This window comes from Microcaecilia unicolor, chromosome 9 (assembly GCF_901765095.1).
Source record: "Microcaecilia unicolor chromosome 9, aMicUni1.1, whole genome shotgun sequence".
Taxonomy (NCBI): domain Eukaryota; kingdom Metazoa; phylum Chordata; class Amphibia; order Gymnophiona; family Siphonopidae; genus Microcaecilia; species Microcaecilia unicolor.
In genome coordinates, this window is record NC_044039.1 from 188,250,606 (window position 1) to 188,275,329 (window position 24,724).

General features: G+C 43.0%; 1 protein-coding gene across 1 annotated transcript in view; it reads right to left on the reverse strand.

The window, feature by feature from the left end:
• TDRD9 (tudor domain containing 9) overlaps positions 1-24,724 on the reverse strand; it is a 263,832-nt gene that overhangs the window by 192,022 nt on the left and 47,086 nt on the right. Inside the window, exons 3-5 of the mRNA XM_030214425.1 lie at positions 23,829-23,926; positions 20,566-20,787; positions 16,942-17,064 (exon numbers count right to left, since the gene is read on the reverse strand). Of these exons, the coding sequence (XP_030070285.1) occupies positions 16,942-17,064; positions 20,566-20,787; positions 23,829-23,926 (443 nt within the window). The remainder of the gene's footprint in view (positions 1-16,941; positions 17,065-20,565; positions 20,788-23,828; positions 23,927-24,724) is intronic.

Below are 24,724 nucleotides of genomic sequence, written 5' to 3' on the forward strand. Positions count from 1 at the left end.
GAGGATAGGCCGTACAGAACCTCCTTTCTTTGGAATCACAAAGAAAAAGGAGTAACGTCCCTTGCCAGGCTGATTCTCTGGCACCGGAACGACCGCCCCCAGGCGGAACAGATTGTCCAAGGTCTGCTGCACTGCCACAGCTTTGACCGGAGACTTGCAGGGAGAGAGTACAAACCCGTCTTTTAAGGGTCGGCAGAACTCTAGCTTGTAGCCGTCTCTGATGACTTCCAGCACTCAAGCGTCTGAAGTTATTGTGGTCCACTCGCCCCTAAACGAGGACAGCCGTCCTCCAATCTGCACTGAGGCGTGGACCAAGGCCCCGTCATTGGGTACGAGACCCTGGGGGAGGACCGGAGGGAGCACCTCCGGGACGGCGGTCTCTGCGAAAGGAATGCTGCTTGGGGGAGAAGTTCCTCTTGAAGGAAGAGAGGGCAGAGGAGCCCGACCTGCCCGGGCGGTACCGACGGGCTTCCTGAGCCCGTCCTCTGGAGGTACCAGGGCGAGTACTAGCCCGAGCCCTGACCTCTGGTAACTTCTTGCCCTTAGACGTGCCGAGATCGGTCACGATTTTGTCCAGCTCGACCCCAAAGAGCAGCTTGCCTTTAAAAGGCAATCTAGCCAGGCGGGATTTAGAGGCATGGTCAGCAGACCAATGTTTCAGCCAAAGCCACCGCCGCGCAGAGATTGTCTGAGCCATGCCTTTAGCTGAGGCTCTCAAGACATCATACAGCAAGTCTGCCAAATAGGCTAAGCCCGATTCCAGGGCCGGCCAAACAGCCCTCAAGGAATGATCCGAGGGGGAAGCCCGCTGCACCATAGTCAGGCATGCCCTGGCCACATAGGAGCCGCAAACTGAGGCCTGCAAACTTAAAGCAGCCGCCTCAAAGGACGACCTTAAGGCCGCCTCCAATCCTCTGTCTTGGGCGTCCTTTAGGGCCGTGCCACCTTCCACTGGTAACGCCGTTTTCTTAGTCACCGCAGTGATTAAAGAATCCACGGTAGGCCACAGAAAGGCCTCACGTTCACCTTCAGGCAAAGGATAGCGGCGGGACATAGCCCTAGCCACTTTAAGGCTCGCTTCCGGGACATCCCATTGAGCCGAAATTAAGGAGTGCATGGCATCATGCATGTGGAAGGTTCTAGGCGGGCGCTTCGTCCCCAGCATAATGGCAGAGCCAACAGGGGCTGAGGGAGAGACGTCCTCCGGAGAGGAAATCTTCAAAATGCCCATGGCCTGCACTAACAGGTTGGGCAAATCCTCTGAGCTAAAGAGCCGCTGCAGAGGGGACATCCGCTCCATCCGAGCGGGGATCCGTCTCCTCCAAGGAATCCGCAAAGGACCGTTGGGAGACCTCAGACACGCTGCCCTCATCTACATCGGAGGAGACAAAGTCCTCCAAGGCCTGGGAATCAACCCGAGGGCGTTTACCTCTGGGAACCTCAACCTCTTTACCAGACTAGGGAGCAGGGGCAGCGTTTTGCATGAGGAAAGCCTGATGCAGCAGCAAAACAAACACGGGGGAGAAACCCCCCAGACTGTGCACTTCCGCAGCCTGGGCAACAGCCCTAGACGCACCCTCAACCGGCGCTCGCAAGAGCGGGGGAGAGACATGCTGCGCATCCAAAATGGCGTCCGGCGCGACACTCCGCGAAGGAGCCGCGCGGGAAGAACGGCGCTTAACTTTAGCCGCTTTTGTGCCGTCGCCCAAATTAAGGGCGTTCATGGCATTAATGTCTCCAACCTCAAGGGCGGCCCACGAAGAAGCCGTCCGAGACGCGTGGCCGGCCAAGATGGCGGAGGCGAGGAGCGGGGGATGGGCGTTTATGGCGGGAAAAACCGCCACGCCGGAGGAAGGACCGGGACATTCATCGGTCACGAAACTGTCACCCAACAAGGGCGAATCAGGCTGTAAGACCCCCGCATCCCCTCTAGAAGCGCTCAAGCGATCCGGGGAGCGACCCTTTGCGCCCTCGCCCTCCGACGCCATATGCCACGAGGAGAAGAATCGGGGAACCCCCTGCCCGCTATAAAAAGGTAAAAATTACCTGCTGTCCGCTCCGAGCTGTAACGAACTGGTGTCCCAGTGAGTAGCTGCAATGAACGTTTAAATAAACGTCGAAATAAATGCCTTTAAGGACGTTTAAAATTTTTTTTTTTTTTTTTTTAAACGGAGCCAGCGGGAGGGGGGAGAAAAGGAGGGACCTGGCACCACCAGGTTTGCACTTGCTCAAAAGAGCCCTCAACCCCAGGCACTCAACAAAACCTAAAAATTAGGCTTGGAGGCCTAGCCAGAGCTGCTGCTGTGTGTGACCACCACCTGCTGAGATAGAGAACATACTGAGGAGTTTCCGGCAGCACATGACCACATATAGGGAGGCAAAAGTTTGCTCTCTATCTCCACCTGCTGGTAGATGGACACAACCCACCAGTCTATGGATTGATCAGCTTGATGATATGGAAGATGGCTTTAAGCTTTTTCTTGAAGGTTTGAAAGGATAGCTCAGCACAGAGGTCCAAAGGTAAACTTTTCAAGAGATAAGGAGCCAAAAAAAAAAAAAAGCAGAGGATCTTGTGGATTCCCAGTGAATCTGAGAGGGAGAGGGGAGAACCAGTCTGTGACCATTAAGAGATCGTAACTTGTGAAGGAGAACAAGGGCTCAACAAACAAGGTAAGTAGTCAGGAGTACTGTAACATAAGGCCTTAAATAGTTAAAGAAAAAATCTTAAATTGAATACATGCTCAAATAAGAAGCCAGTGCAGTTTCAGAAAGAGTGATGAGTCCAGCGTCCAGGCATCTAGCTTTACACAGAAAGCAGGCAGCCTTATTTTGTAATGATTGCAAATGTTTAAGACTACATTTATTAGGATTTATTTACCACCTTTTTAAAAGAAATCACTCAAGGCAGTGTACAACCAGAATAAGTCAAACATATGCAATAGACAATTACAACAGTAAGAATATTCAAACAATACAAAGTATGGCATAGTATGCTACATTATAATGCCAACACAATACCCAATAAAACATTTTAATAGACAGCATAGGGTGTAAGCAAAGATGGAACATATAGATAGATAAGACAAAGTAACAGGAGTAAGAAAATAAAATTGAGAGAGTCCAGCGTATACGATGTTACAATAGTCCAATCGGGAAGTAACAAAAGCATGATAAATGGTATGTAGAGACTTCAAATATAAATTAGGTAATTTTCTGCTCCCAGAGGGCTCACTGTACAATGTAAAGGGGTTAAGGTGAAATGTGTACCCGAGATCTTTTATGTGAAGTCCACTGCAGTGCCCTTTATTCTGCCCCACTGATCTGCTGGGATGTTTGTGTGGCCAGTCTACTAAGAATGATGCCGCCCCCCCCCCCCCCCCCCCCCCAGACATCCCAGTGGCTGGTTTTTGGGTGTTTTTCTCTTGGATGTTTTATTTTCCAAAATGATCTCAAAGCATAAGAAAATAAGAGAACCATACTGGGTCAGACCAATGGTCCATCTAGCCCAGCATCCTGTTTCTAACAGTGACCAAGCCAGGTCACAAGTACCTGGCAGAAACCCAAATCGTGGCAACATTCCATGCTACCAATCCCAGGGCAAGCAGTAGCTTCCCCATGTCTGTCTCAATAGCAGACTGTGGACTTCTCGTCGAAGAACTTGTCCAAACCCTTTTTTAAACCCAGATACGCTAACCACTGTTACTATATCCTCCAGCAAAGAGTTCCACAGCTTAACTAATCATTGAGTGAAAAAATATTTCATCCTATTTGTTTAAAAAGTATTTCCATGTAACTTCCTTGAGTGTCCTGTAGTCCTTGTACTTTCGAAACGAGTAAAAAAAAAAATCCTCTTTTATCATTTTGGCTGCTCTACTTTGAACCTTTTCTAATTCTACACTAGTACCTAACAGCCACCTCTGGTCGTCATGGAGATTGGGTGATGGAGAAGGGGAATGTGAATGTTCAATAACCGATGGATTAGATGAAGCAGATAGCACGGGAGAACTGAAAGCCAACTGGAGATATCAATCATCTGTAGGGAATGCCTTTCATTCATACTTGCAGTGGACTCCTGGATTTTGTAGATCTCTATCACATCTCCCCTCAGCCATCTCTTTTCCAAGCTGAAGAGCCCTAACCTCTTTAGCCTAGCCTCAAGAGAGAGGAGTTCCATCCCCTTTATCATTTTGGTTGCTCTTTTTTGAACCTTTTCTAATTGAAAGCAATACTCAAGGTGAGGTAACACCATGGATCAATACAGAGGCATTATAGTATTCTTGCTCTTATTTACCATCCCTTTTCTAATCATTCCTAGCATCCTGTTTGATTTTCTGGCCTCCACCGCACATTGAGCAAAAGATTTCAGCGTATTATCTACAACACCTAGATCTTTTTCTTGGGTGCTGATACTCAAGGTGGACCCTAGCATCAGGGAACTATGATTCGGATTATTCTTTCCAACGTGCATCACCTTGCATTTGTCCACATTAAATTTCATCTGCCATTTGGATGCCCAGTCTTCCAATTTCCTAAGGTCTTCCTATAATATTTCACAATCAGCTCATGTTTTAACAAGCCTGAATAGTTTTGTGTCATCTCCAAATTTAATCACCACACTTGTTCTGATTTTCATATCATTTAAAAATGTTAAATAAGCAAGATTTTAGTGGAGGAGCTGGCTAATGTCTCTGGAATTAGCTAGGGGAGTTCTCTGTAGGGAGGGGACGGAGGGAGTAGTTATTATGAAGCTAGGGGTACTGGGTCGAGGAGACTAGTTGTGCAACAGCAGGTCCTAGGGTCTAACTGGTATCTACGTAGAGTAATAGCAAACTCAACAAATATCTGCAGTCGCAATAATCGCAAATTATAGCCCTCATTTATTTTGTACATGGCAGACATGTTGAACTCTAGGATAAGGCTATATGAAGTACGGGCCCCCTTTTTGCTATATAAGGTTAACTTGTTTCTGCCAATATAACATAGTTTATTTGGTTTGGAGGTCCAATTGTGGTTGAAGTCTAAGTGTGTCAATCATCGGATTCAAACAAACCTAAAGGAAGTGGGAGAGAGGGAAGGGGGAGAATTTATCGTGATGCTAAGGGGGGAACGTGGGGGGGGGAAGGGAGGTTGGACAGGGTATTGGTTGTAAGTTGCGATGATGGAGGTTGTGGGGGGGCACTTAAGAAGGGGATATGGTACACTGCTTTGAGAACTCTAGTTCAGTTGGTTTCCGTTTGTTTGGAGGGAGTTGTGCATTGGGTTAAACTTTGATGAGGACACTTATTACGATGTGTTCTTTTTTGATATATCTGGTAATTTTAATATCATTGTTCAACGCATTGCTGAATGATGTGTATTTTGCTGATACTGTAATAAAAAATGTTTGAACATAAAAATGTTAAATAGCACCAGTCCCAGTACTGATCCTTATGGCACTCCACTGTTCACCCTCCTCCATTGAGAGAATTGACTATTTAACCCTACCCTCTGTTTTCTGTCCAATAACAAATTCCTAATCCACACTAGACCCTTGCCTCCTATATCATGACTCTAATTTTCTCAGGAGTCTCTCATGAGAAACTTTATCAAAAGCATTCTGAAAATCTAGATACACTACATCAACTGGTTCATCTTTAACCACATTCACACCTTCAAAGTAATGAAGCAAATTGGCGAGGCAAGCCTTCCCTTGGCTGAACCCATGCTATGTCCCATTAATTGTCTTTGTGTTCCATAATTTTATGCACCGAGCACAAAACGTCTAGAAAAAGGCAATTTTCAAACCAAAATATACACTTTTCAGGTTAAAAAATGGTTACATTCACCACTCAATTTCTGTATGTTTTTAGCAAAACTTCCAAAATCAGACTTAGATGTTTTATCGAAAATACCCCTCCACGTGTACTAATATTAGTATTTTATATACTATATGGGATGCAATGGGTAACCAGTGCTCCATTTTCAGAAGCAGAGGTAACATGATCAAATTTTTTAGCATTGGTGTCAGCTTAACTACAATATGCTGCATTAATTGCAAACCTTGCATCTTTCTTGTACGTAGTCCTTTAAATAAGGCATTACAATAGATATGAAATTACCAATTAATGTAACATAGTAGATGACGGCAGAAAAAGACCTGCACGGTCCATCCAGTCTGCCCAATAAGATAACTCATATTTGCTACTTTTTGTGTATACCCTACTTTGATTTATACCTGTGCTCTTCAGGGCACAGACCGTATAAGTCTGCCCAGCACTATCCCTGCCTCCCAACCACCGGCTAGGGCACAGACCGTACAAGTCTGTCCAGCACTATCCCCGCTTCCCAACCACCAGTCCCGCTTCCCACCACCGGCTCTGGCACAGACCGTACAAGTCTGCCCAGCACTATCCCCGCCTCCCAACCACCAGCCCCGCCTCCCGATCTTGACTAAGCTCCTGAGGATCCATTCCTTCAGCACAGGATTCCTTTATGTTTATCCCAAGCATGTTTGAATTCCGTTACCGTTTTCATTTCCACCACCTCCCGCGGGAGGGCATTCCAAGCATCCACTACTCTCTCCGTGAAAAAATACTTCCTGACATTTTTCTTGGAGTCTGCCCCCCTTTAATCTTATTTCATGTCCTCTCGTTCTACCATCTTCCCATCTACGGAAAAGGTTCGTTTGCGGATTAATACCTTTCAAATATTTGAACGTCTGTATCATATCACCCCTGTTTCTCCTTTCCTCCAGAGTATACATGTTTAGTTCAGCAAGTCTCTCCTCATACGTCTTGTAACGCAAATCCCATACCATTCTCGTAGCTTTTCTTTGCACCGCTTCAATTCTTTTTACATCCTTAACAAGATACGGCCTCCAAAACTGAACACAATACTCCAGGTGGGGCCTCACCAACAACTTATACAGGGGCATCAACACCCCCTTTCTTCTGCTGGTCACACCTCTCTCTATACAGCCTAACAACCTTCTAGCTATGGCCACCGCCTTGTCACACTGTTTCGTCGCCTTCAAATCCTCAGATACTATCACCCCAAGTCCCTCTCTCCGCCCGTACCTATCAGACTCTCCCCGCCTAACACATACGTCTCCCGCGGATTTCTATTCCCTAAGTGCATCACTTTGCATTTCTTCGCATTGAATTTTAATTGCCAAACCTTAGACCATTCTTCTAGCTTCCTCAGATCCTTTTTCATGTTTTCCACTCCCTCCCGGGTGTCCACTCTGTTACAGATCTTAGTATCAACCGCAAATAGGCAAACTTTACCTTCTAACCCTTCGGCAATGTCACACACAAATATATTGAACAGAATCGGCCCCAGCACCGATCCCTGAGGCACTCCACTACTCACCTTTCCCTCCTCCGAGTGAATTCCATTCACCACCACCCTCTGGCGTCTGTCCATCAACCAGTTCCTAATCCAGTTCACCACTTCAGGTCCTATCTTCAGCCCATCCAGTTTATTTAAGAGCCTCCTGTGGGGAACCGTGTCAAAAGCTTTGCTGAAATCTAAGTAGATTACGTCCATAGCTCGTCCCTGATTCAATTCTCCTGTCACCCAATCAAAGAACTCAATGAGATTCGTTTGGCACGATTTCCCTTTCGTAAAACCATGTTGTCTCGGATCTTGCAACTTATTGGCTTCCAGGAAATTCACTATCCTTTCCTTCAGCATCGCTTCCATTACTTTTCCAATAACCGAAGTAAGGCTTACCGGCCTGTAGTTTCCAGCTTCTTCCCTATCATCACTTTTGTGAAGAGGGACCACCTCCGCCGTTCTCCAATCCCTTGGAACCTTTCCCGTCTGCAAGGATATATTAAACAAATCTTTAAGAGGACCCGCCAAAACCTCTCTGAGCTCCTTCAATATCCTGGGGTGGATCCCGTCTGGTCCCATGGCTTTGTCCAAGTTGTTGATACACACTTTCTTCCGTGAACGGTGCTCTATCCACTTCATTCTCAATTGTACTATTTCCAGTCCATCGCGGTCCTTCTCCAGGATTTTCTTCTGTGAAAACAGAACAAAAAGTATCTATTTAGCAAATTTGCTTTTTCTTCATCATTTTCCACATAGCGGTTCGCAGTATCTTTTAGTCTCACAATTCCCTTTTTAGTCATTCTCCTTTCACTAATATACCTGAAGAAATTTTTGTCACCCCTCCTTACATTTCTAGCCATTTGTTCTTCCGCTTTTGCCAGTCGTATCTCTCTCTTGGCTTCTTTCAGTTTCATCCGGTATTCCTCCATGTGTTCCTTTTCTTGAGTTTTTCTGTATTTCTGGAACGCCAACTCTTTAGCCTTTATTTTCTCAACCACTTGCTTGGAGAACCATATCGGTTTCCTTTTTCTCTTGCTTTTATTTACTTTCCTTACATAAAGGTTTGTGGCCCTATTTATAGCTTCTTTCAGCCTGGACCACTGTCCTTCCACTTCTCGTACTTCCTCCCAGCCCATCATCTCCTTCCTCAGGTATTCCCCCATTTTACTAAAGTCAGCACGCTTGAAATCCAGGACTTTGAGTTTTGAGTGGCCGCTCTCCACTTTAGCTGTTATATCAAACCAAACCGTTTGATGGTCACTGCTGCCCAGGTGGGCACCCACTCGGATATTTGACACGCTATCCCCATTTGTGAGCACCAGATCCAGTGTCGCTCCCTCCCTCGTGGGTTCCATCACCATTTGTCTGAGCAAAACACTTTGGAAAGCATCCACGATCCCTCTACTTCTTTCCAATTCCGCAGACGGAACCTTCCAATCTACATCCGGAAGATTGAAATCTCCCAGCAACAGCACCTCTCTCTTGCTTCCCAACTTTTGAATATCTGCGATCAGGTCTTTATCTAATTCCTCCAATTGTGTCGGAGGTCTGTAGACAACACTCACGTGGGCAGAGGTTCTATCATCTCTTTTTAAGGTGATCCATATCGCTTCTTCCTTTCCCCAGGTCCCTGTCATTTCAGTCGCAGTGATATCATTCCTCACAAACAGAGCTACTCCGCCACCTTTACGACCCTCTCTATCCTTCCTAAATAGATTATAGCCTGGTATGTTTGCATCCCATTCATGGGAACCATTTAGCCACGTCTCTGTGATTGCAACAACATCCAAGTCTGCCTCCAACATCAGGGCCTGAAGGTCATGAACTTTATTGCTTAGACTGCGAGCATTTGTGGTCATCGCTTTCCATCTACATTTCCTGGTATGCGTTTCAACATTAGTGATTTGGGGGTTTCTTTTCTCTTTGGGTACCTTCATATCTTTTTGTTCCACTTTTATTATTTTCTCTTTGGCTTCCGTTCTGTTTTCAAGAACATCACAGTGCTGTAATGGAGTAAAAGAATTTTGTAAGGGCAACACTTGTGAGGTCGGATGTTTTCTTGTCACATAACGAAGTCTGCCTGAGCCTACAGTAATCCATCTGTTTTTAGGTGGTTTTATCCTTTGTGGTAGTGGTGATAATTTGGTATGATTCTGTGCAGTATGATATTGTGCGGTCCTAGATGCTGCTTTAAGTGCATCTAGTTCCTGTTTTACTTTACTGAGCTCGTGTTTTAATCTAGTGAGTTGCAGACAGATAGGACAAGCCTTAAGTCTCCAGATAATTGGTCTTGAAACTAAAGCACCACAATTATTACAGAGAATAAAAGTCATCCTGATTGGTTGAAATGGGTATGAACAGGTGTGATACAGTGAGAACAGCAGCCTATGGATCTGTTGGCTGAGATTCTTATTATTAGAGCAGTAATCCTTAGCTGGTGAGTAGAAGACTGGGGATTCCTGTGATAATGAGGGGTTTTCTTTTCAGAGACAGTTGTAATATGGGTGGAGTTAATTTGTGATAAGTAGTGTATTTGTGGAAGTTATTTATGAAGTGTCCGTCTTGGGGTGGGTGGGCTTAAGCTTAAGACTATAGGAATGTCTCCGCTGTAACCTATCTGAAAAGCTGCACTTAAATTCACCAGAAGAAATGTCCAGGTATACAGCTCTAAGGATTGGGACATGCAAATCACAATTTTAGCAGAGTATGTAACAAAACAGGAAAGATATAAAGATATAAATGCAGAATTAAGCCAGAATTAAGCCAGAGCAATTCTTATCTGTGTGTATCATTTAGGCAGGAGTCAGTAAAGACCATGTATGAAGAATCCTAAGGCCTTGGCTTCAGGCAAGATTCAAATGGAATGAATCTGGCATAAGTTGAAAAAGCATTTCCCAATGACAGAGAAAATATATGGATGCAAATTCAAGACCAAAAATCTATAATTACACCTAAGAGTTTTGTAGTCTTGCTGATTGGGGTTTCTTATGTCTGCAATGTTAACCGATTCTAAGAATTTTTTTCTTCTGGCCTCTGATAAAAAGTAGAGTGTTTTTATTTAAATTCAGTTGCATTCTGTTAGCCTTCAACCAGTCAGAAATGACCATCAGTTTAGAAATGAGTGATGCAAGATCTTGCAAGGATCTACAGTTCTCAGAATTTATATATTTGCATAGATGTATGGGGTTAATTAAAAAGTTTGTATTCATGTTGCCAGTGAGCCATGAATATATTAAATAGAAAAGGGGCCAGAATTGAGCCCTGTGGCATTCTGCACGTGTAGTGGAAACAATTTGGATTATTGTCCATAGCCCTTTGGCTTGCCTATTTATTTATTACATTTGTACACCGCGCTTTCCCACACACAGCAGGTTCAATGCAGATTACATAGTAAATAGAATTACAGAGTCTTGTAAGGAGAATATTACAAACTGTAATAAACATAATATATTATACTGTAAGCCACATTGAGCCTGCAAATAGGTGGGAAAATGTAGGATACAAATGCAGCAAAATAAATAAAATAATACTAGTAAGATTTTAAGAATATATGAATTGGACACAGGAAGGTAAACAAAGATAGGATAGACAAAAGGAAAGGAGATTGGGAGGGGTATGGTGTAGGAAAGATGGAGAAGGAAAGACTGGGGGATGAGTATAAGGAGATTACATTATGTAAACAGGTCAGCTGACTCTTGGCACATTTTCTGTCCTGTAAATGACCCCAGTAGCTTGCATATGCTCTACAGTTATATATCACATAAGCTGTTTTGTTCAGATCATGATGTAAACGCGTGATCACTGCATGCTTACTGAGAGGGAGACCCATAAAAGGAATTAAGCAAGGCATGCCTGTCTGGGTTTGGGCCCGACCCCGACAGCAGGATGTGAATAAGGAAGAACACTATTATTTAACTGAAAGTTGGAGTCTCATGCACCAAGGCAGACGTGTCGCTGGGCTTCCTGCAATATTACTCCTGACTTCACCCGCTGGACAGAAGGATCCCCCCAGCTTGAGTTGAATAAAGTGACTGACAGCCAGGTTGCTGAAATATATATTGTGATGATGTATTACTATTTTTTATTAAGCTGTAAATATAAATATTGCATTTGTTTTTATATATATTCAGATATATACATTGCATTTCCTTTTAAACCTTGGATATCTATCTCTGAAATATTTTGTGTGTACTCTCTCTTTCCTGGGCATAGCTCCAGGTCAAAACAGCATGTGAGGGGAAAAGTCTTAAGATATTGTCCTGCCATGATATGTTCTATCAGAAAGATGGGAATGGAACTCTTTCCAAGTCCTATCAATTATTTCTATTTCCTTTAATCTGTTGAATAGAATATGATGATCTACTAGATTGGAAGCAGCTGAGAGATCGAGTAATAAAAGTAGTACAGTTTTGTTTTGGTCCAAAGTAGAGAATGACACAGGGACAAAATTTGTCCCCATCCCTGCCCTGTCCCAGTGTGTTCTGTCTCCGTCCCCACCCCATCCCATCCCCACAGGTTCTGTCCCCATCCCATCTCTGTGGGCTCTGTTCTTATCTGCAGAAGCCTCGAACACTTATGATTTTATATTTAAATCTTTTTTATTAAAGTATAAAAGGAATATGCTGTGCAACCATTGTGTATAAATTGCAAATAGAAAACAATAACAATGAGCAGCTATAATAACCCTCACACCACCACCCTCTACCCTTCCAACTTCAACAGTAGCTGACTTCTACTACCCCAAGGAATCCTAATCCACCCTGTTATTTATTTCCATACATTTATACCCCGCCTTTTGCCACAGTGATGCAGCCCCAAAGCGGCTTACAATGAACCAATTAAAATAAATACATTACAGTTACATTTTAGTAATTAGAGTTGGAAAACAGGAAAAGAAGGGAAAAGGAATGGAGGCAAAGGGAGACAGAGATGAATGGCGAAAATCCTGGCAGGCCAAGGGGAAAGATGAAAATCCAGGCTGACACAGATAGGACCAGCAAGATGATCCCCATTCGGGACTGCAACACGGCCCAGGTGGAACAAATGAAGCTGAAGACAGGCATCCACAGCGACGGAGTCAGCAGAGCAGGAAACAAGATGGCGGACCAACGGTCATCCTCCGCAGCCTCAACCGTCGGGGCACTCCAGCCAAGGACTTCCACCACTGCAACTCCAACAGTCCGGCTGAAGAGGAAGAGCCAGGAAACTAATCCTGCAGGTTGCCAGAAGATCGCGAAGGGGTACAAAATACAACCCATTCTGTATGATTCAGTGAGAAGAAATATGCTCTATGAAGCACTGTTATGATTTTTTAATCTGTGGACAAAGAAGTAGTCATCAACAATCTCAGGATTCAGTCTAGCTCTCCTGTCTTCCACAATCCTTCATGCAATAGAAGGTATCTTCTAAGAAGATGTGCTGGTAGCAGGATGTACAGGAGCCCCCATGCAAATTTTGCTAGCTGTGGCCAGCATGTTTCCTTGTTTTTCCAAAACATAAAAATATTGTTGTCTGCATCAAACAAACATAAATAACAGTCCAGTTCATTAACAGGCTTCAAAGTAGAAAGTGACATGGGTACAAAGTTTGTCCCCATCCTCATGGGCTCTGTCCCCATTCCCGCCCTCGCCCCCGTGTCATTCTCTAGTCCAAGGCTGCCTAAATAGATGTTAGCATACTGATGAGAACTGTTACGGTATTATATTGTCTACGGAAACCAGTCTGATCAGGATGCAGAATATTTGAGTTTTCCATAAAGTTTGTCAAATGATCTGATATAATGTACTCAAAACAAAGGGATGATTTGCACTAGAGCAGAAGTTAGAAGCTATATCCCTGTTAAGGTGAGGGTCTTTTTTGAAGTGGTCATATTACAGAGGATTTCCAGTATTTGAGACAATCCCATCATTGAAGCTTTTTCAAAATCATAGTACAGATAAAAGAGAAGCAAAAGATCACTGAACTTTAAAATCAGTATTGATGGAAATGGATCTTGTGGTAGAACTGTGGATCTTATTGCTTTTTAATATTATGTGCTTATTAGTGAGATCTGATCCAAGTCAATGTGCTGGCAGAAATTTCTGTAACCTCTATTGGTGTCACCTACATTAGAATGACAAGCGTTACTCAAGCTAATATGCTCGATGTAGATGTTACAATTATCTGAATTCAAGTTAAGGAAAAATAATAAATTACATTAAAATGGAAGTGCAAGAGACCTGAAGCTCATACATCTCAAGTTCAGTCAAACAGATAAAGAAAAACAATCAGAAGGTACTTTGACTTGCAGATGCAGGATTTACAAGGTGCAGAGGCTGTAAGTGTCTTCATGAACTCAAAGCTTCTGGAAACACATCACTGAACATTTCTTACATTATTTTGAGAACTGAAGATTGCAAACTAGCTATTAAATCTGAAGAAGAAAGGGAATATAGGAAGGAGCATAAGAGTAGCCATACTGGGTAAGACCAATGGTCCATCTAGCCCAGTATCCTTTCCAAACAGTGGCCAGGCCAGGTCAGGTCACAAGTACATACAGATACATACAGTATTAATCAGGTTTAAAAGGGATTCTGCATTTATAAACAGGAACACACAAGATGTGAAAATGTTTCTCCAGTAGGACTGGTGCTTTTTAACATAATTTACAAACAATCTGGAAATGCGAACAATAAGGGGATCAAATCTGCAGACAACACATAGTTAGTCAAAATTGTTTCTGAGAAACTGTAGGAGGATCTTACCAGACTGAAACACGAAATTTAATATTGACATGTGTAAAGTGAATCACACAGGGAAGAAGCCGCCAAACTATAGTGATGTGAAAAAAAGTTTTTGCCTTCCTTTTTATTCCCCCTATTACTGAACATGTATCACACTGAATGGTTTCTGATCTTTAAACAAAATAATAGACAAAGGGAACCCACAGTTCCTAGGAAGTACTCACAGACCCAATACACAAACCACCAGGATTCTTAGTCAGTCCAGACAAGCAGAGGCAATAAACTAAAAATGCTTATTCTCATGAAAAATTAGAACAATGAACAGAAAAAGTGCAATCAGCAAACAGTAACTGAAATATGGATCAATAACAACACTACTATCCAAACAGTACCTGGGGAGATCAGGACATATAGCTGCTCACAGGATATCAAATATAACTGTTCACAGGGCCTCAGGAAAGAGACTGCTCTCTCTCTCTTCTCCCTGGCTAAGACTGGAGAAAAGGCCAATACATCCTAGCTGAGTTTTAAAAGTAGCTGGCTACATCACTGCAGCTTACCTCTTATCTGTGTTAACTAAAAAAAGGAACAGTCAGTTCTCTGTAACAGCTTTAAACAAACATGCACCATCTGCTGGCCAGACTACAGAAATACACTTCAAGAAATAATTAATACAGTTTTACAGGCTTAAAACCCAGTTTTGTCACAGACATCAAAGCCAATGCCACAGAACAAACTGATTTTAGAAACAGGAGATTATGATTTTGGAAAATATAATAGTGGAAGTAGCTAAATGACTGGCAAACAAGCAAACCCTGTTATCTCACTGAGACATCATCACCATTCACCTTTTACCAGTTTGGTGCCTATGGAGCAAGCCCCCACTCCAGAGCCTCCTGACATTTTAATTCAAGGGTAGCATAAGGTATGTATTTGCTCTAGGAAGGGATACAGAACAAAAGACAACACATTGACAAGGGGTAGGGAATACTCCTCAGAGGAATAGGTCAGAAGCGCTGAGGTATACAACAGTCTTATGTTACTCACAGGTTAGGTTTTCAGATTATCTTTAATGAATATGCATGAGCTAGATCTGCATACTGTGCATATCCATAGGGGTATCCTGAAATCCCTGACCTGTTTGTGGCCCTCGAGGGCAGTCAATGAATACCATCGAGTTTAAAGTGTACTATAGTGAGTACAGTGTATGTAAAGGTCGCTGTTCTCACTGATCTTTCACTGTTCAGATGCCACTAACTCCCGTCTCAGGCTGTAACAAGCTGAAAAGACAAACAAAATTCTCTGTAAAAAGATTTTTCCAAAGTCAAGTCTACTTGTGAGGAAAAAGTCAGCTACTGGAAAATCAAGTCAACCTGTGTGTTTTTTTGTTTTCACATTTTTAATGAAGCCTATTCTATAAAGACAACTCAGCCTGGAATGAAAGCATATACCTAATTATGTCTAAATATAACCTTCCCACTTCCTCCCTTCCTGAGTTAATTGGACATCTTTAGAAGTGGACTTATCCTGCTCAATCATGTCAGAGCTACAGAGAGACAAAACAACACTTTTATACCATTTGTGCCAACCATGACATCAGTTGTTTAAATTGAGGGGACAACTGTAAAAGGAAGCCTACTCTTACTCTTTCTTCCTTTTGAACCAAATCACTCCAGCAGCAGTAAATGACAAGCATCCTTCTTCCTGTACAGCTGCACCACACTTATATCAAACCAAAAGTCAAACAATGCACTTAGCACACAGATAAAATACTTCTTAGACATCTAGGCCCTCACCAACTGCCTAGCCTAGTGAGGTGCATGGCAGCTCTCTACACATCCTTGCTTTTCACTTCGTTGCGACCACCAATTGGACTTGGGGAAAATCCACTATTTCTGGGATAAGCAGTATAAAATGTGTTGTACTTTTTTGGGATCTTGCCAGGTATTTGTGACCTGGATTGGCCACTGTTGGAAACAGGATGCTGGGCTTGATGGACCTTTGGTCTTTCCCCTTATGGCAATATTTATGTAGGTTTTTATAAGATCCCTAAAGAATAAACATGAAGGAGATTTGTATGTCTAGTACCTCCATTCTATACAATTCTCACTCATGCATAATTATTAGGGTTATCTTAAAACCTGACCCATTGTCCCGTCCAGTAGGGAATGTGTCTAATAACGTTTTTCATATTTTCAGATTGAGTCATCCAATACAAGTGTAGATTTTCTGGTTTGACAATTATGATACCATTGTACCGAAGCCAACTGTTTTATTGCACTACATATTTTTGATAGCACACCAGACAATCCTCCTGTAACGGTTGAGTAACACTGCACCCAATATGACTCAGTGGCTTAATTTGCTGTATGCTATTATGATTTTAGAAAAGCACAAAGCAGGAAAGATGCTCCCCGCACAATGGAAAAAATTCCAACAGATAAGGGAACTACTATGGAATGACATGCCATATAGGGAACAAAGCTGGATTCTTAAGTTGTTGTCCGATTCGTGACATTGACGACTCACCCATTACTGTGAATGCTCTCAGACTTAGATCAACATGACACAAGGTCTGGGGGACTTTTGGTCTCTTTTGGGAGGGTGAAGGGGGGGATGGTGAAGAGGGGACAGGCTGGGTTATCATCAAAAATAGCTGTGTATATTTGGCTATGTATTGTTCTATTTGTTGTGTTCTTAATAAAAATAATGTTTGAAGAACACCTGGCCCACTGGCAGCCCTCAAGGACTGGAAATGAAGTCTAAGGTTCTATGTAGTTTATTGCTTTTTTCTTCTTTTAAGTGGCGAACATCTCAGACAGTATAGCTTACAAACCAAGGCTGACTAATAACTTCAAAGGGTAGTTTTACTAGATAAAAGGAAAGGGAAGAATTTGCTCACTTCATCTATGAAAATGTGCGTGAACTCTGAAAGACTTTTGGCAGCAACAATTTTCTGGAGGAGGACGCCAGTTGTCATGTAGATTAGCCTTGTGTCTTTTGTGGCAAATTTATCTAAACCAACCTAAGAGAAGAAAAAAAATGTACATTATGTCAAACCTTTGTTTTAGTATGGTATAAAAGTACCATACTGTTTCTGAAGGTTTACAATGGCTTGTTTATTCTTCTGTCTTTCTCCTAATTAAACAGAATTACAAAAAGGAATAAAGAAACTCTTCATCCAAGATCAGCAGAAAGCAACAAAAATTGAGCTCAGCCCCTACTGATTTCTTGCCTGTGCCCTCAATTATCAATTATTATAAAATCGTAACACAAATCTTTGGCGTTATGCAGGTTATGACACTATGGGCCTGATATTTAAAACTATTTAAATGGCCATAGGAGGCTCTTGGCTGTTTAAATTGCCTGTCTGAGGCTACTTGGGCATATTCAGTGGCACTTAACCGGACAGTGCACCTGAAAATGCCCAGTCAGCACCTAAGCCGAAACCGGCTACTTTAGGAGTGTTCTGGAGGGGACGGGTGTCAGCACTTGGCCGATTAAATGACAATATTCAGCACTTAACCAGCCAAGGTAACTGCATAAATGGGACTGCATAAAAGTCAGTCCTATCTCCATGTGATTCACCATAACCGGTTAAGTACTGAATATTGTACTCTACTGGCTATGTTTTCGCAGCCCCGTATAACCAGAAATTCAAAGCCAGAGCCCAGACACAGCCCAACATTGAATTTCCAGGGATAATTATGACCACTGCTAGCTGAATATCAGACCTTATGTACTTTTTTCCAGACACAGCCCAACATTGAATTTCCAGGGATAATTATGACCACTGCTAGCTGAATATCAGACCTTATGTACTTTTTTTCACTAGGAGTGGCCTAATTGTTAGTGCAGTGGGTTTTGACCCTGGTGACCTGGGTTCAATTCCCACTGAAGCTCCTTGTGACCTTGGGCAAGTCACCTAACCCTCCATTGCCCCAGGTACAAAAAAACTTATTGTGAGCCCTCTAGAGACAGAGAAAGTACCTGCATATAAAGTGTACAGCGCTGCATACCTCTAGTAGCGCTATAGAAATGATTAGTATAGTAGTACTACCCTTCAACTTATATACATAGGACTTACAAATGGCAAACAAATCAACCACTAATATTCTTAGCAGTAAATATTCAGACTTGGCATCATGCCAGAATCTGGTTCTCACAACAGGGTTAAAAGGGTGACAAAAACAACCAGGAACCATCTTATGCCATCAAAGTAATATATTATTATTATTATTAACATTTGTATAGCGCTACCAGACGCACGCAGCGCTGAACACCTGACACAGAGAGACAGTCCCTACTCAATAGAGCTTACAATCTAAAAATACAGACAGACAAGACAATTAAGGGCGAGGAAAGTACTGGGTGAGAAGGAACAAGGATTTGAGTAGTGATTAGGAGCCAAAAGCAGTGGTGAAAAGGTGGGTTTTCAGCATAGATTTGAAAACAGGTAGAGATGGAGCTAGGCGTACAGGCTCAGGAAGTCCATTTCAGGCATAAGGTGCCACGAGGGAAAAGGAACGAAGCCTGGAATTAGCAGTGGAGGAGAAGGGTGACGACAAGAGAGATTTGTCCAGCAAGCGGCGTTTACGGGGAAGAATGTAGGGAGAGATGAGAAAGGAGAGGTAATGGGGGGGCTGCAGAATGGATGCATTTAAAGGTCAGTAAGAGAAGTTTGAACTGTAAGCGGAAGCGGACAGGGAGCCAGTGAAGTGATTTGAGGAGTGGGCTAGTGTGGGTAAAACGATTTTGGTGGAAAATAAGTCTTGATGCAGAATTTTAGACAGAGGAGAGAGATGGCTGAGCGGAAGACCAGTGAGAAGCAAATTGCAATAATCCAAGCGAGAGGTGACAAGGGTTTGGACAAGGGGTCTGGTATATTCAGAGAAAGAGGGGTGAATTTTGCTAATGTTGTAGACAAAGAAGCGAAAGGTTTTGGCCGTCTGCTGGATGTTAGCGGAAAAGGAGAGGGCGGAATCAAAGATGACTCCTAGGTTGCGAGCAGATGAGACAGGGAGGATGAGGGTGCCATCTATTGAAATAGAGACTGGGGGGAGGGGGCGAGGTGAGCTTGGGGGGGTTATGTAGTTGCTGGCAGGTTGCATTTCCATGGATTTTAGTAGCAATCTTCAGCAATTGATATAGTAGGAATACACAAGAAAACAAAAGAATGGCAGAGCAATTCCTATCAGCATTTGACAAAAAAAAGTATAGATTGCAAAACATGTTTAAGTTGGTTCAAGTTTTAAGATGTCAACTTTTATTTTTTTTGGGGGGGGGGTGGTGATTCTGTGATGCTGTACTCCCCCCCCCCCCCAACATACAAAGGGTAAAGGGTCACTGACTTAACATACTATATTTCTATATTCTATGCAGGTACCTTCTCTGTCCCTACTGGGCTCACATCTAAGTTTTTGTACCTGAGGTAATGGAGGGTTAAATAACATGTTGGGTCACAAGAAGCAGTGGGAATCAAACCCAGTTCCCCACATTCTCAGTACAGAGCTGGACAGTGACAGAAATTTCACCCATCCCTGCTCATCCCCAATGGAATCTAATTCATGCCCGCTAAGATCCATTCCAGCCCTACCCATCCCCACAATTAATCTTCTCCATTCCCACCTGTACCCGCAGAAGTCGACCCTATTATATACTTGCTTGCAGCCTCTCGTGTTTTTTTGGATGGCATTCACTAATGAGTGTTCCAAGCCTCAGTCTGGCCCTCCAAGTGCCTCTCTCCATAGGTTACAAGCTTTATTCTGGTGTTCCAATTGCCCCTCTCAGTGCATTTCAAGCCTCATTCTGGTGTCACCAGAGGTTTTGACTACACTCCCATAAGAATCCCACAGCAACTTCTTCCATCCTCACGGGAATCCCACGGATTCCACAGGATTCGTGCAATCCCCGTTCCTGTGCAGCTCTCTAGTTCTCAGTCCACTACACTAACCATTAGGTTATCCCTCCACTAACATTACTACTACTACTACTACTTATCACTTCTAAAGCGCTACAACGCATACGCAGCGCTGTACATAATACATAAAAAGACAGTCCCTGCTCAAAGAGGGACTTACAGTTACTTACAGTTCTGCTGAACCAGGGCGTCCCTTTGAATGGCTCTCAGTCCCACACCCACCTGTCAACCCTGTCTCTGGAATACAGTTTCCACATGGAACTAAAGTGCCAGGTTACATGAATATGATATTCTTTGCCTTAAATATAGAAATTCCAATTTTACAAAGTAATTTATGAGGAAAGTATTCACAGATGTTGAGTAAACTGAGAAATGCTGCTGGATGTAAAAGGTTACTAATTTTCAGCTTTTGATTTTCAATTTTTGTTCCTATATTTTATATAGATGTGCCTATCCTGAAAATGTGGTGGTTGTATCTTAAACAGTTCGGGGGATAATAAATACCCAGATGAGACAGACAAAGGAGCAAATTTTTTTTTAAGAAAAAAGGCATAAAATAGGAGTATGAAACACAAAGAAGTAAGATTTGGAAGGGGGTAACGTTACCTGATATCCTACAATACCACCTAATTTCCAGTGCCGCTCTTCACTAATCCACCTTGCAATGCTACTTGCACCTATTTTCCGAGGCTGAGTGACCACGATGTTGCAGTAGGAAGAGTTTTGAGCATAGTAATCCAAGATTATCTGTGGAAACTGAGTACTTTTACCACTGCCAGTTGCCCCACGCACAATCACAACAGAATTGGTCTCTATCAGGGAAATCAGCTGCATATATAGCAAAACAAAAACAAACAAAACAAAACACACACCACCTTTAATACATATATTCACAAATCACAAATAACTAACTGTTACAGAAACAGGTTTTCATGTTGCATACTGCAAAATATAGAGTGGCATTTTCGAAAGAAACGTCCAAGTTGCCATTTGGACGTCTTTGCAAAACGTCGAAATCCAGGGGCGGGGAAACCCGTATTTTCCAAAAAAAGATGGACGTCCCATCTTTCGTTTCAAAAATACCGTCAGAGACGTCCAAATCCTTAAATTTGGACGTCCTTGGATCTGGACGTTTCTGACTTTCGGCGATTTTTGAAACCAAAGACATCCATGTCTAAAATGTCCATATGCAAGCCGTTTGGACGTGGGAGGACCCAGCATTTCTAATGCACTGGTCCCCCTGACATGCCACCAACCAGGCTCCCTAGGGGGCACTGCAGTGGACTTCATAAATTGCTCACAGGAACATAGCTCCCTTACCTTGTGTGCTGAGCCCCCCAAAACCCACTACTCACAACTGTACACCACTACCACAGTCCTTACAGGTGAAGGGGGGCACCTATATATGGGTACAGTGGGTTTGTGGTGGGTTTTGGAGAGCTTGTTGTTTCCTTCACAAGTGTAACAAGTAGGGGGGTATGGGCCTGGGTCCGCCTGTGAAGTGCACTGCAGTACCCACTAAAACTGCTCCAGGGACCTGCATGCGTTGTCTTGGACCTGAGTATGACATCTGAGGCTGGCACTGAGAGTGGGAGGGGGTTAGAGACCACTGAGGGAGTAACGGGAGGTCATCCTCAATTCCGAACAATGGTCATCTGGTCATTTCGGGGACCTTTTGTGCCTTATTCGTAAAAAAAAAAAACACGTCCGGGTGAAAACGTTCAAATGTTCGTCAAGGACGTCCTTGTTTTTTTCGATTATGGGTCAAAGACGTCCAAGTATAGGCACGCCCAAGTCCCGCCTTCGCTATGCCTCCGACACGCTCCCTTGAAATTTGGACGTCCTTGCAACGGACTGCAGTTGGAGACATCCAAAATCGGGTTTCGGTTATACCGATTTGGACGTCTCTGTGAGAAGGACGTCCATCTTCCGTTTTACGTCGAAAGATGGACGTCCTTCTCTTTCGAAAATGAGCCTGATAACCACCCACTGGTGTAAAGATTACTAAAACAGTATCTTTATATCATTTAAAACTTAAGAGGAAGCTACAGAACCAGAGAACATGAGATGAAGCTAAAAGGAGGTAAACTAAACTTATGGGATAAACAAAAGATCATGGCAGTCCTTTATTGTGAAAAAGACCCGACACGGGCCGTGTTTCGGCGCACAAGCGCCTGCCTCAGGGATCAAAGTGTGCCTTCACAATATATAAGCAGGAATGTTCAGACAGTCTGAGTAAATTGCCAGCCACCACTGAGCGTTTGTTCAATCCTACCAGAGGCTGTCTGTGTGAAAACTGCCAAAAGATCCGACATAAAACGCAATATAGCAAGTTTTTAAACAAATAATAAACAATTTCTAAAACCATCAAAATGGCCAAGAATCAGCTTCCTGATCTAGGAGTTTGCTTTTACCAGTATCTTTTCTATCCCTCAATTACCTGATTGCTCTTGTAAATAAAAAAAAAGGAATTTCCTACCCACAGATTGTAAGCTCCTTTGAGCAGGGACTGTCCCTTCTATGTTAAATTGTACAGCGCTGCGTAACCCTAGTAGCGCTTTAGAAATGTCAAGTAGTACTACTACTACTACTACTTCTTGACATTTCTAAAGCGCTACTAGGGTTACACAGCGCTGTACAATTTAACATAGAAGGACAGTCCCTGCTCAAAGGAGCTTACAATCTAAAGGACAAATGTACAGTCAGTCAAATAGGGGCAGTCTAGATTTCCTGAAAGGTATAAAGGTTAGGTATAAAGGTTAGTAGTAGTAGTAGGAGAAAGGAAATGTTATTCATTTCTGATTATTTTTTTTTCAACACTGTGCAATAACTCTCTCCAAAGGGTACTTGTCTGGCATAGACTGAACCACTGAACAAACATGCCAATGACATTTTTCCAGCATCTAGCAATTATTCTCTAAGCCACACCTAAGACTACCGTTCTTTCAATTTACAACTCAGTACATGAAAAAATTCCAGGCACTGTTGATTTTACATTCAATGGTGTCAGTCTATGCCACCACATGGGACATCCGGGGTACGATTAGGGTGGGTTCAGTTTCTAGGGGAATAGCCTGGAATGCAATTCAGCCACTTCTTTTCAGACTCCAGAGCAACAGGGGTGTTCTGCCCCAAACCCTCCCTTCCAGGCAGTCTGTTCCTGGTCTGTCCGTCCCCTTCCTCAGCTCCTCATTTCCAGTTTCTTTTTGTCTATAAATTGAACTCCGATTAGAGCCCGGATTCTGATCCTTGTGATAGCTACAGACACTGCAAAAGTAGAGCTTAGAAGTCAAGAGCAGGGACGAGGAAACCTCAGACGCTGTTCAATACTGCTGGTCAAACTTTGGTTCATTCATACCAGTTCCAGAAAGGAAATGAAGCCCCCAGGTTAGAACCTGGACAAATTTGCAGCAGTGTATGGGGAGGAACGTGAGGGGGGACAGAGAATGCAAAGAAAGCCATAGTGGTTGTGAATAAAGCTTCACAGCACCATAGCTCCAGTATGGTTCAGCTAGGATTGAGCTGGAAACCGAATATTATAGTACACTACCTGGAGCATGCTAGGGTCAAGAGACCCAGACATTTAACAAAATAAAGCAAAAACAAGGTATGTGCTGTAAAAGCGTCACTGGAAATCCTTGAGAAATACATGTGGTTCCCAAGCTACAGACCGATTATCATTGGTATAAGGACAGTATTTCCTGAGATGACCTTCCTCAAATAAGATAGTTTTGCTGCTATCTTCTATATACAGTGACTACCAAAAAAAACACTACTTTCTCACTTTTTTTGTCAACAGAACATTCAGCCTGACCAAGATTAACAAGTTCTACAAATATATTGTGACTACATAGATGCATTGCCATTACCTCTTCTTTACACTTTGTCACAGGCAAATCAGGATACTGATAGCTTTTATTCAGCAAACAAGTCTCATCACTGAATCCAACCGGAACAGGTCTTGGAACTAAAACACACACACAAAAATCAATAAACAAGTATTCTGTATCAAAATTTCCTCAAAGTAACTGAATGAACCTCATTACTTATCTACAAGGAAGGAGAGTTTACAGGGGAACATTACAGAGGCCAATCTAATAACCTATGCTAACCTTAATGCCATGGGTTACTTTGAGGTTACTGCAGACGTTTTGTGTGCAAAGATTTTTTTTCTTTTAATTTATTTTAATTTAAACAAGGAGTCTTAATGTACAACCCCCCTCCCCCCCACACACAATAATAACGCTCAACTCACAATATTACAATTCCACTTTAAAACAAGGCTAGACTAGACATTAATAGAACTTACTGCCAATAAAATTTCTGAATCTCCCCCCACCCCCCATTTTACATGAAAGAACCAAAACAAAAGAAAAAAGGAGGGGGGGATAAGAGATTTAAAAAGCAAAAACAAAAATATTTCTCACAATACATATAAATGGGTGAAGGCGGGGAGGCAGATGAGAGAGAAAGAGAACAGATGAAGGCAGGGGGGTCACAGAGAGAAAGAGAGAGAGAGAAAAATGGGTGACAGAGGGGTATACATATCAGAGAGAGAATGGGCTCAGGCCCCCTCCAAAGCTGCAGTACCTATTCAATGGCCGGTGGGGTAGCTGAAGCCCCCACCAGCTGAAGAAATCTGTTGCCCAAGTCACCCCCTTCCTCCTTATATACTGCCTCAGGAGCGAGGAAGTCAGCAGGGTGCTTTCAGCCATCAACACTTGCACTTTCTAATCATGCTCAGTCCGTGCATGTACTGAGCATG